General features: G+C 42.1%; 1 protein-coding gene across 2 annotated transcripts in view; it reads left to right on the top strand.

The window, feature by feature from the left end:
- Positions 1–3,008: 3,008 nt before the first annotated feature.
- Positions 3,009–13,419, top strand: part of KDM3B (lysine demethylase 3B) — a 60,131-nt gene continuing 49,720 nt past the window's right edge. For both annotated transcript variants that reach the window (XM_082454551.1, XM_082454550.1), the window contains exon 1: positions 3,009–3,248. In XM_082454551.1, the coding sequence (XP_082310677.1) occupies positions 3,057–3,248 (192 nt within the window). In that variant the 5' untranslated portion in view covers positions 3,009–3,056. The remainder of the gene's footprint in view (positions 3,249–13,419) is intronic.

The following is a 13,419-nucleotide window of genomic DNA, read 5'->3' as shown; positions in this document are numbered from 1 at the left end:
CCTTGTGTACTACAGTGTCTTCTTCCTCTCTTCACAAAGAAAGGCAAGGAGGAAGCGGGGAGAAGGCCGCCTAACTGTTCTAGCCCCTTCTTCTATGACATGGCTGGGCCTTTGCCCCTCGAGGGCAGTATTTGGTCGCTGGGCCCTTTGCGGCCACAGTAGTTACATCCTATGCCCAGCTTCTGTTAAGGCCTTGGTTCTTTCTGGCAGTCTGATTTGATCTCTTGTTTCCCTGGCACTTATACCCATCTCCTCTTCCCTCCTGTCACTCACTTCCAGCAGGGTGAAGTCAAGTATTAATACATTCTTGCTCCCTGAGAAATGCTTGATGGTGCAGTTAGAAACTTGTCTAGATTGGTTTGTAGGCTTTGGGAAGTGGGGAGAAGGCACGATAGGAGCCTTGACCAGGAATGTCTTTTCAGAGTTTTCACATGTTCTGTCCTGGAGAGATGGAGATAAAGTCATCAGAATTCAGATTCCAAAGACCTAGGCAATTTCTCCATCCTGAAAATACTGATTTTGGAAAATTATCCTAGCAGCAGAGCTTCTCTTTTGCTCTAGAAGGTGGTATTTTCCCTAGTGCTTCAATGTGGAATGTTCATTTGCTGAAAGAAGCTGTATGGCTCTCTCTCTCTCTCTTTAGACATTTCTATTCCACCCTTTCTTCTCCCTACGTTAGCATTCTTCCAATGTGTGTGGGTGAAATATAGTTGCTTAGAGAGCCAGGCAGGAGCCTCTTGTCCCTAAGGCATAGCCTTTCTTTACCAGTTGTGGTGCTGACTTGCCAGGCAGCAAGAAGAGTCAAGTTGCTTAGCCTCCAACCCAGTTTCCTGCTTCAAATTGGTGGCACTCATCAATAAATACCAATGAAGTGTGCAGGAGGACAGGATTGGCTTGATTACCTGGAGCAGGAACTTTGAGGGGATGAAAAAAGCACTCTAAAAAGAGTGGGAGTTGTCACCTGCCCTGGAAACAAAGGAAGAAGGGCTTTGAGGGGGTAGGGCAACAGCATGTGGTTAAAGAATCTCAGAATTATAGGTTCGTTCTTTCTTCAGGACTGCTGTTTTGTTTCGCCTACTGTTTGAGCAGGAGTAAAGCCTGAACATCTAAAATTCCTTCCCTCTCCATTTTTTCCTTTCTGTTCAGTTTTTTTGTTGGGTTTTTCTACTGTTTATTTTCTGTGAAGGCAAGTGTGATTTTATTTTCCATTCCTGAAGTATAGGAAAGAATATAAACTTCATGAGGGCAAAGGTTTTGTTTTATTCAGTGTTGTGTCCCAACACTTTGAAAAGTTACTGGCATATGAAAAGTATCTGCCATATTTGTTGAATTAATTTTTTTACCTTTGCCTTCCCATCCCTGGGCTTAGGCACATTTCTGTGTCAGTGCTGTGAGAAGCCAGCTTTGGACAGTGGGACAGTAATTAGAGCTCCATATGGGAGAAAATCCCAGCAGTGAATTTTAATGGAAAAGCTGCAAGGCAGCTAGATCATGTATGGATTCACCCCTGTTTCCCTCCTACCAATTACAATTTTTGGGCCGTGTGCTTTAAGAGGTGTCTCTTGGCGCAGAAAAACATTGAGTCAGTCCTCAGGTTGGCTATGGGAAATGGAAGTTATAATGACTAGAGAGAAAAAAAAGTCCAAGGAAATGTTTCCTTGGTGCTCCACAGGATTAGTTCTAGAGTGACTTCCCTGGACGTTGTACTTTGACTGAAGTCAATAATTGGTACCTCCCTATTGCCCCCAACTTTTGCTAGAAGACAAGTAGGTCAAGGGTAAAGAAGGCTATGGACAAATTTCTGGGTAGGCACATAAGTCTTGAAAGAACTCTACTGCTCTTAACTGTCTGTAGGTCAGATCACTGAAAACAATGGGCACTTTTACGTTAGTAATCATGCATTAATACTGGACCTTTTTCTGGTTTATATCTGTTTCCACATATACTCTGCATCCATAAGGCCGTGGAACTTGTGCTAGTCTCTAAATGACCAACATTAATGACTTAGGTTTCTCATTGCCCAGTGTGAATAAAAATCTAGGCAAAAAGATCTCTGTATCTCCCCTTCTCTACAGCCCCTTTTCTAACAGGAGTATCAATCTTCCATGCCTGTGAATTCAGATAGGAGTGGTGAGGTTTTCTTTGTCCCCAGCCCCACTACTTCCATGGTAAGATGTATATACTTCTGGTCTCTTTCCAATTCCCCTGAAAGTTGAATTGAGAAACACCTGGACTTAATAACGTTGGCTGATTTGGAAGGGGAAGAAGCTCCGTGGGGTTATGTCAAAATACTGAGATGTTGGAAGCATGCTGGTCTTCAGCCAATGTAAAGGGTGGCATTATTACATACAATGGGTGTGTAACACATTGGTCAATTGGAAAGGAACCTATGAAGTATTGGTAATATAGAATGGGATGGTACCATGTTATGGACCAGTGAGAAGAAAGATAATTGTGTCCCATGGACCAATGGGAAGAAGGTTTCCTAAAAGATAATGACAGGAGGGGTAATGCCTATTTTCAGGTTCGGAAATCAATGGGGTATTGGGGCACTAACTTTTTAGCTCAAAATATCAACTCTCTAGGTAATTTGCCCCTCAGGCCCCCAGCCCAGTAAAAGTCTTTGGTGTCCGAGGAGGGTAAGCCAAAGCCTTCTCAGATAAAGGGGCCCCCTGAAGGAAATATGGCACCAGGATGGTGCCACGGGGGACTGAAGGACCCGCCCACTTCCCCACCCCGGCCGAAACTGCAATTCCCCTCCCTGCCGCAGGGGGCACTGCAGGCCCCGGGGAGGTTGGGGCGGAGCGCTGCGAGGGGCCCGGAGCTGCCGTCCCGCTCCGGAGCGCGGGGGGCGCTGTGCGGGGCCCGGGTTGCGGCTCCGCTCCCGGCCACGGGGGGCGCTGCGCGGCGCCGGTGGTTGGTGGTGGCTGTTGGGGGGGGGGGGGGAGCCGCGGCCGCGGGTGGTGCGGAGGGAGGCCTTGCGGGCGGATCGGGAGCTCGGCGGCGGAGGTGGTGGGAGGCGGCGGGCGGGAGCGCGGGTCTGGCCGGCCCTGGCGATGGCGGACGCGGCGGCCTCCCCGGTGGGCAAGCGGCTGCTGCTTCTGTTCGCGGACACCGCGGCCTCGTCCTCGGCCTCGGTCCCCGCGGCGGCGGCGGCGGGCGGAGATCCGGGGCCTGCGCTGCGCACTCGGGCCTGGCGGGCCGGCACGGTGCGGGCCATGAGCGGGGCGGTGCCCCAGGACTTAGCGGTGAGTGGCGGCCGAGGCGGGCACTCGAGGCCGGGGTTGCACGGCCTGCGGGCGGCCTCCCCGGGGGCCTTTGTGAGGGGGCGGTGGGATGGGGGTGACCCAGTTCCGCGCCCCCAGACTTCCTCAGCGCCCCCCGCCGGCATCTCAGCACCCCGAGCTCTGGCCAGCATGGCTTCCGCGTCGGGGTTCGCGCCCCGGTTTACCCCGGGGGGCGGCCGGGGCACTAGGAGCTACTGCCTCCGCCTGGCAGGCCCCGCCTCCTGAGCGACCCCTTTCTCAGTGTTTTCCGCCCCCCCCCCCGCCAAACACGCCTTCGGAGCAGGCTCTCGCACCCTGGGCTCCCGGGCCCCTCAGAGTTCGGCCGGTGCTGCCGTTGCCTCCTTGAAGACGCGGACCTATAGTCCCCAGCCTCTCCCGGGAGACCTGCGCCCTGTTCCCTTCTTCCTGGAGCCCCGAGTGGGGCGGGAATGTGGGCACTTGTAGGAAACAGAGAGGCTGCAGTTGGAGCTGCTCGGGGCTGTTTTAGCTGGCAGTTACTTCCTCCTTGTCTGAGCCGGGCTCGGCCTGGCGGTCTCCAGAAAGGCCAGCTCTCAGGATTCTCTTCAGGCTCCTCTCTGCGCTTTTGGGTGACAGGAGCTGCCGTTGTAGCTGTTTTTGATAAGTTTGAGATCTGTCTTGGCAGCCGAATGGGGCTGTTGGGTGGTGCTTTTTTGCTCGTAGCTGGGCTACTCCCCCAAACCTTGGGAGAGGTTTTGTTTTGAAACTTTGTGTTGGGGCTTGGCCGCTTTTGAATACTTGTCTTGGTGTGTTTTGTGATTAAAGTTGTTCAGTAATAGAACTTAACTAGCATTCGGGATCATGATGTGTTATTTTTGTTAAGGTGGCGGCAAAATACTGCCTTTGAGCTTTGGCAAACCTCTTTAGTTCCTCATTCTGATAACGGCCCTAGCTTCTCTGTTGAGATAAGGCTGTGAAAAATAGGGGGATTCTTTTGGATTGTTATAGATGTTCAGGCAGAAGGAAAATTTTCTTGATGAACTTGCTTCTGCAGATATTTTATTCGCTGTAAACGGGAACTCGTAAGATTTGATATTAATATTGCAGGTTTCTGATACTCGTTTTTCTACCTATTGATCAGTGGTGTTAGGCTTTTTTTTTTTTCTTCCTGATACGCAAGCTTTATGGGTTGTTTTGCTTGTGGCTGGCTTAGGCTTCTGCTACTTGAGTTCGTTCACTTTGATCTTTCTCCATGCTCTATAAGAAAAAGGCTGCTTGGACATTTATTAGGCTTCAGTGGGGCGAATTTGTAGAGATAACAGGAATATAGTGGGGTGAGGACGATGATTAAGAAGGAGGATTTGGATTTAAATTCCTTTACGCTTTCTTTAGAAGATTGCTTTTTAGGCTTGGACAGGAGAGAGGTGTCCCTCTCAGATCCAGTAATTTACCCCCTTAAATGCAAAACTTAAGATCCACCATTATATGCATATTTTGACCAAAGGCTTAGTCTGTCCTAGCGTTTCAGTCAAAGTTTTATGTTCTAGTTGTTTCCTCCATCAGATGAATTGCTAATGAGCTCTGCACCTGAAATGGCTACCCATTCACTTTGTTGTTTGCTGGGCTCCCTAAGGGCAGAGGTTTTTGAAGCTCACTGAGATGCTGGACACCTACTAAGCTAAATACTGAGTAGTTCTACCACTGCCCTTGGAATTGGTTTCTCAAACCAAGTAAAAAGTTGCAGTGATTCTTGAAAATTAAAGCAAAGTGTATATTACAACTTTGTTGAGGTCTTGCATAGAGCTTTATGCATATAAAAACAAAGGCAGTTTTGGTTTTAAGAATACTCTTAACACTTGTCTTGTGTGTATAATCAAGGGACATCGGTAAGAAAACAGCCACAACAAAACTTAGAGCGTTTAAAATTTTTTACCATCTTGCAAAATTGCTCAAGAATTGCTGTTGTGATGATGAGGTTCTGTTAATGACAATAATTAATATAGGATCAGAACTGGCCGTTTGTTTTCCTTTTTCATTAAAGAGATTTCCTTTGGACCCTAGGCATGTGGGCCTTTCCAGTTTGCACCACACACCCGTAGTAAACACAACTGTCTTCCAATCAAAAGTGTTCTTCCTGTACTCAAGGGTGGAGTTTGCAAGCAGCTGGCCTGTGATTGGACAGATTTTCATTCAGTTATGTTTAAGATGTTTTCAGGCATGCTTAGTTTTGAGTAATGCATGGCAGGGCGCCCCCTGTTAAGGATGAGTAATTGAGGGTTGAATGAATGAGTTTTTGAAGTGATTGAAAACACTTCGCAATTTTAAGCTCCATTAATATCCTCTTTCTAAATACTTTTTGATCCAGAAATCTTTCAAAATGTAGTCCTGATCCATTAATGAACCCTTTTTTTTTTTTTTTGGAAAACAGTTCCAAAGCCATAAGTCAGGATCTTGTTGATCAAGAGTTTTGTTGAAAAGGGTTTGTTCGGTGGGCATCTTCCTCACCAAAGCTATGCTGACAAATAACTACTGAGATTTTTAGATTAAGTAGATAAACAGCTTTTTTCCCCCTCATGGAATAGTAGCTTTATTTGTATTTCAAAATAGGCCTGTTATGTGGAAAAAAAAAAAAAGTCTAGTTGCAAAAATTAGTTTAATGGATTTTTATGCCTTTACCTCTAACTTCTTTTCTAACTCTGTGTCCTCCTTGTGTTTCTGGTTCATTATTGGTCCGTGTAAGTGGCAGAGACCTTGGGACCTTCACATATATACGTATGGTAAATAAACACACAAACCAAAAATAGTGGATTTTTCTTTTTTTGTTATAAAAGCAAAACTTGCATTTTGCAGAATGTCAAACAGCCAAGCATAAACACGGGAAAGCCAGCAATCTCCATCCTTTACCAGCTTCCACTTATCAAAGAAGCCTTGTGCGCCTTTCTCAATACTGGTACAAAAAATATGAAAACATTTATCTCTATACAAAAGGTTGCTTTTTTTTTTTTTTCAGCAAATGGTATCATACTGCACTATATCTGTAGCCTGCTTTTCTTTTTTCCATTTAACATTAGACCATGGGCATCAGTACCTGTAGCTCTTACTCATCCTTTTAGATAACTACATTATATTCCATAGAATGGACGTACCCTTTATGATGGGCATTCAAGGTATTTTAAAATTTGGGGCGCTTACAAACAATGCTGCAGTTAATATACTTGTACATATATCTTTGTGTAATCATGGTTTTATTTCTGTAGTTTAGCTATCCAGGATTGTTGGGTTAAGGAGTACATGTATATATTTTTATTTTATTAGTTAATGCCAGGTTATTTTCCTATGAGATTTTAGCTTTTCATACTCCCACCAGCATTCAGGCAATGCTTGTTTCCCTTCATCCTTGCCATCACTGGTGTCATTGGTCTTTGTTGTTTTTGGCAATCTGATGGGTGAAAAATAGTATCTAGCATTTCATGACTACTGATCTTTTTCTATGTTTATTGGCCTCTTACATTTTTTATGAGTTATTTATGCCAACCTTTTGCGTATTTGAAAAAATGGAAGTTTTCTTATTCTGTACAAGAAGTTTTCTTATTCTGTACAAGTTCTGTGCATATTTGGCACATTAACCCCTTTACCTGTCAAGTGTGTATTTTCTCTCATTTGTCTTTTAACTATTTCTGGGTTGCTTTGCTGCACAGAAAAATAAAATGTTTGTATCATCAGATCTCTTAGACCTTTCTAAATGGCTTCTAAGAAGGGTTTAATTGCTTGGGAAGAGGACCTCCCCCTGCCACCTTGAGCCTATATAAATATTTTTCAGCTTTTCTTTCTAATGTTTCATTTATTTTTACCTTTAGATCTTTGGTCCATCTGGAATATTTTTGTAAGTGGCATGTGTGATGGACAATCTAACTTTTCCTACGGGGTAGTAACCAATTGGGGCAGCACCAATTTTATTAAATAAACTATCCTATTCTTTCTGTATGATAGAATTAAATGATGCTTTTAGTAGCACTGATTTGTTTTGAATGTGTATCTTACCTATCTCAGCTGTCCAGAACTTGCAACAGGAGTAAAAGCATATCTGCCTTAATTTTTTTAATCCCTTAATCTTTTATCTTCATCTGGGGGAAAGGTGGTCTCTAAAATACTCCTTTTCTTTGATTTGAGATAATGTAATAATTGTGGCAGTGTCTGGGCTAGTACCGTGTTTCTTCCATCTGGGAGTCTTCCAAGAGGAGTGGAAGTCTACCCGCCTTTTTTTTTTTTTTTTAACCTCCTCCTCCAATGTTCCCTCTTTGTTTCAGATTAGGTGGACTTTAAAATACCTCTCTACTTTGTTTCTATATAATGTAATAATTATAGTCAGGTTTCCAGTGTACAGTCCAATATAATTTATTCTCAACCTGTGTTCAAACACAGAATTTAAGCCCTAATTGAAACAGGAAGTTATGGCTTTTAATGATTATCCTTAAGTGTCCTTTTCTTGCTTATAATTCCAAAATTAAATAAAAATCTGAATAATATTATAGTATCATATGCTGTTTATTAAAGTCAATAGAATATGTTTTGTGGATCAGTGTGCGGATTAGAGAACTTTAAATAAAAATGAGATTGTACAAAAGAATATATAACGTTTAAGTGTGAGGCCCTCTACTCACACTTTTCACCTGCACTCTGCTTCTCGTTGCGATGGCATCTCTTGTTGGGGAGCACAGGCTGTAGGCGCAAGGGCTTCAGTAGTTGCGGCACACAGGCTCAGTAGTTGTGGCTCGCGGGCTCTAGAGCGCTGGCTCAGTAGTTGTGGCGCACGGGCTTAGTTGCTCCTGTAAGTAACATGGTGTTTTCTGTTAGTGATTTTCTCAACAACAGCTGGAATGGGTTCCTGTAGGCTTTGCTTCCACAAGGCCTGGGGGACACAACACCTGTTGCTGCTTCTCAGTTTTCTGCTGCCTGTGACAGGTTGGTGGTTTTTAAGCCCTCCTCACCCCACTATCCCTACTGCCAAAGTATCTTTTACCCTTGTTCTGTAGTTGGGTAAAACCTGCCTGATTGTTTAGTAGTGACTCATACAGCTATCTCTCTCAGTTTTACAAAGGCAGGAGTTCTGGGGGTTTTTTGTGTGACTTCACAGGTAATCAGGCTCTAGGGGACTGATTCCCACTAACCAAACTCTGGAGACTGATTTGTAAATCCACATGTAAGGTTATTAATCTACAGTGGGAGATAAACCTATCCAGAGATCTGCACAGAACCCCCTCCTGGTCTCCTCAAGAGACCAAATTACAGATAAGACAGATCCTTGTCATGCACAGAATCAGACAAGGAAAGTAGGGTGTTGCCAAAAGAATATTTACAGCAAGCAGTCCTGATTCGGTGATCCTCTGCTTTCCTAGTACTTTCTGGCTTCCATTGTTTTATTCCCCCTTTACCCTTTGCTTTTGATTTTGTCATCCATTGAAATCCTATAAAGAGAAAAGAAAGCCTGTCCATTCTAGGTTATTTCACCTCTATAAAGCCTTTCTAAATCCCCAGAGTGTTTTTTGCTTTGCTCCTTTATCACTTTGTGGATACCTCTTTTGGAATATTTATCACAGTTTTTCTTTTTTTTTTAAAGAAATTCACGTTCTTTTATTTATTTATTTATGACTGTGTTGAGTCTTCGTTTCTGTGCGAGGGCTTTCTCTAGTTGCGGCAAGTGGGGACCACTCTTCATCGCGGTGCGCAGGCCTCTCACCATCGCGGCCTCTCTTGTTGCGGAGCACAGGCTCCAGACGCGCAGGCTCAGTTATTGTGGCTCACGGGCCCAGTTGCTCCGTGGCATGTGGGATCTTCCCAGACCAGGGCTCGAACCCGTGTCCCCTGCATTGGCAGGTAGATTCTCAACCACTGCGCCACCAGGGAAGCCCCCAGTTTTTCTTGATATAGATACATAACAAGGTATATAGCTTATCTCCCCTACTAGATTCTAAGTTCATCAAGAACAGGGAACACATGCATTTTTTACTATTATTTTACAATCCTTCTCTGACCACCTTATCTTAAGAAATAGCATATTTAGAAACCAGTATTAGGTTAACTTTCACTTCTGATTTATTATGGATTTTCTACTCTGTGGCCCCCTGTTATAAGGTATTTATACTTGATCTTTAAGATTTTTTCTTTTATATATTTTTACTGATATTGACTCACTACTAATTTTTTTCTTTACATGTTTGGATTTATATTTGGGACCCCCATCCAAAGTACATTGTCCATTGGTTTTTGTGATTCACATCTGAGTTGCTGGATTAGAAGCATTAGATGTTTTGTTTTTCTGATTCTCAAGTAATACACGCCTAGTATACAAAATGTAGAAATTATTTTAATAAAAATATAAGTAAAAAAAAAATAGCCCCTATAGTGTCATAACCCATTAAAAAACTGCTATGTTTTGATACATATTCTAATCTTTTTGTAGAATTGCTAAAAGTTGAATTCATACTGTATTTTCAGTTTTGTTTTTTTTTTTTTAACTTTGGGTTTATTTTATTTATTTATTTATTTATTTATGGCTGCGTTGGGTCTTCGTTTCTGTGCGAGGTCTTTCTCTAGTTGCGGCAAGTGGGGGCCACTCTTTATCGCGATGCGCGGGCCTCTCATTATCGCAGCCTCTCTTGTTGCGGAGCACAGGCTCCAGACGCGCAAGCTCAGTAATTGTGGCACACGGGCTTAGTTGCTCCGCGGCATGTGGGATCCTCCCAGACCAGGGCTCGAACCCGTGTCCCCCGCATTGGCGGGCAGATTCTCAACCACTGCGCCACCAGGGAAGCCCTGTATTTTCAGTTTTGAGTTTTGCTTTTCACTTAATGTGACAATTATTTTCCTGTATTACCAAAAACTTTTGTATTATAGGTGATTTTAATTTTCTTTGTGCTTTTCTGTATTTTCCACAGATAACATGTGCTTCAGGTGCTTTCGTACCTGAAAGGGAAGCAATAAATTCTAAGAAAATCTTATAATTTATTTAACCTGGATAATTTATTTAACTGTTCTTCTTTCATTGGATATTGAAATTGTTTCAGATTTTAGGCTTTATTAATAATTCATTGATGACCATTTTTGTGAATAAAGCCCTTTCTGTTTTCAGGGTCATTTCCTAGGATTATTGCCAGGAGTGGTATTATGGAAACACAGAATATACACATATTTAAGATTCTTGATATATATATGACAATTTTTTTTTTTTCTTTTAAGTCATACCAGTTTATATTCTGACAAGTAGTATGAGTTTGCGTACGGAATGCATGTTTATCAGGAGCCCAAGATCTGCTAGGCATTTTACGTTATTTCGTTTAATCCTGCCGTAATTCTTTGAGGTACTTACTGTCCGTATTAATAGGCAAAGGAAGTAAGGCTCAAAGAGGCTAAAGTAACCTGCTCCCAGTTACACAGATAAGGGATGTTGGGAAGCAAATCCAGATCTTTGTGATTCCTCTACCCCTAAGAGCATATATATCTATATGCTTGAGTTTTTATTCAGGTTATTCCTGTGGTACTCAAGTACTTAACATTTTATTTATTGAGGTTGTTAGAAAGTAGGGGAAAAAATGGGAGTAATTGTTAGAAATCTCTCTCTTGATCAAAGGAACCATAGAGAGAAAATTATTTTTTGCTTGAAAACAGCAGTGTTCTAGACATGCATCATTCCCCACTGTGGCTGTCAAGATATCCCACTTTTGTAATATCATTTGTAACAGAGTTCATATTTTGTTTGGAATGTAGTTAGAAAAACTGGAAAAGAAAATTTGGGAATCTTGGAAGTTAGTCTTCCATTTTCCTTACCCTCTCACAATCATCACCATATCCTGTTATTTTTATCTCTAATTTCTGAAATATGTTTTTCATTTACACAGTCTTATTGGTTTAGGCCTTTTACATCTTTTACCTGGGTTTTTATCACTTTATAATTGGTCTCCCTGCCTCCAGTTTCTTGCCTCTATGAGTTCCCTTCCAACCTGATCCCAAAGTTAATTCTTTTCTTTAAAAAAAAAAAAGTTATTATATAAATAATATGTTTAAAAACAAAAAAGAAGGAACATTTACTGATAAGGCTAAAATACTATTACCTCTCCTATCCTAATCCTTCTCTAGAACACTCAATCTGCTCTTAGTTTCTCTGCCTTTGCACCTGCTGGAAAGTCTTTCTCTCCCTTCTCTGCCAGAAGAATATAGTTTGTCCTTTGAGATACAGCTTGTATACTACTACCTCTTCTGTGAAACCTTTCTAGTTTACCATGGCAGACGCCTTCTCTACATGTTCAGTCTTTATTATTGCCCTTATTACATAACTCTGTAATAATTTCTGTACCTTTCTGTTGGCTCATCTAGGGTTTGATTCCCTCCTGCCGAGTGCTTCCTTATTCACCTTGATACTCTTAGCCCTGGCAAGTGCTGTACATGCGCGCACACACCTATATTTTTGAGGCGTTCTGTCTATTTTTGTTGAGTGAGTGAATAAATGAATAATTTTATTAATTGTAGTAAGAATGGCCTTAGGGAGAACCAGAATCCAAACTGATTATTACATGATTACGTGATAAACATGAAGGTCTATATTACTCAGATTACTATCATTTGATTTTTTTCAAACTTAGGTTAACTTATTTGATTTTTTAAAAAATTTTATTTCATTTTAATGTCACTCAAATGAATGTACATCACATATAGACCATGAAAGAGATTTTGAAATGAAAGCAGGAGTTTTACCACTAACTCTTCTTAACTAAGGAAATATTTTACACATCTAGTCCTTGGGTTCTAGCTGTACAATGTATAGTACTATTTGCTGCTTTTACTCTAATAGTAGAAATTTTTAAAAGATTTAAAAAAAATCAACTCAAAGTGTTTTAGTTCTGTTCTGTCCAGATTATCAACCTGCTTTGGCCGTCTCTAACTCAGTCCAACAACCACCATTGATTTTTGTTAGTTTATATCCCTTCTTTCTGTCCTGTGACCTGGCCACTACCATTTTAAGAGTTCATGTTCTGTGTGCTTTGACCTGAAATGATTCTTCACCTTATATGTTCTAACTCCTTCCATCTCTAGCTAGGAAGTGAAGCACGGTGCTAGGACCAGAAACAAGCCTTAATGCTGGTAGAACATGTTTACATATATCCACATTCCATATTGCTCTCAAAACATATTCGTATTATTAGCTTAGAGCTGTTGCTTGATCCTAGAACACATAGCACTGTGGTTGTCAAGTTCAACACTTTATTCCTTTGCCCAGGCAGGTTAGGAAATAATTGCCCTTAAATTAGGTGAAATATTACTTTCAAATATTTCAGCTTTTCCATGGTGTTTTCAGATGTGTGATGATAGGATTCCTGAATATTAACTTTTTAAATGTTCAAGTTCTTATCTACGAAGAATTAAAATCGTCACAGCTTTAGTACAGTGATTTCTTTTAGTGTGTTCCTATATTTGTGTGTTGGTATGACTTAGAATTTTGTGACTCGTATGTTGAGTTTTAAAGTGGTTGGCGGATTAGAACTATAGCATGGCACCTAGCTGTCAGGCACCATGGAGCCTCAACCTCCGGTTTTCTAAGTGATGCCCAGTAGAGTACTGTGTCACTCAGGGTCAGACTCCGCCTGGGGCTTCAACAGTCTCTGCTCCTTTTCATGGCTTGCAAGGTCTTGTCTGTCCTTCAGCCATTGCCTCCTCCAGACATCAGTTATGGCACCACTGAACAGTAATGGGACCACTGTTCTCCTAGTCTCGGGTTCAAAATCCAGGTCATTTTTGAATTTTCCCTTACCCTTATATCCAGCCAGTCATCATGCTTGATGATAGGACTCATCGATTCTCACGAGCACTAGTAACTTCCTTCCTAGTCTCACTGCTCCCACTCTAGATCATGTAAGAACACCCCCTGTTCCCCATCCCACCCCCAACTCTAAACCATCTACATCCACTGAGTAGCTGAGTTGTCCTAAAACTGTTTTGTTCAATTTTGACCTCGATCAGAAACCTTTTAATGGCAATTGCACATATACACACCCACACACACATAAACACGTCTCCCATTGGCAGCTGGATGAACCCAAATTTTATCCCAGTATTCGGGGTCTTCCACATCGACTCTTAGTCTTTTTAGTCTCATTTCCCACTCCTTCTCCAGTGTGCTATA

Source organism: Balaenoptera physalus (assembly GCF_965194825.1).
Source record: "Balaenoptera physalus genome assembly, chromosome: 3".
NCBI lineage: Eukaryota > Metazoa > Chordata > Mammalia > Artiodactyla > Balaenopteridae > Balaenoptera > Balaenoptera physalus.
This window is presented reverse-complemented; position numbering and strand designations above follow the sequence as displayed.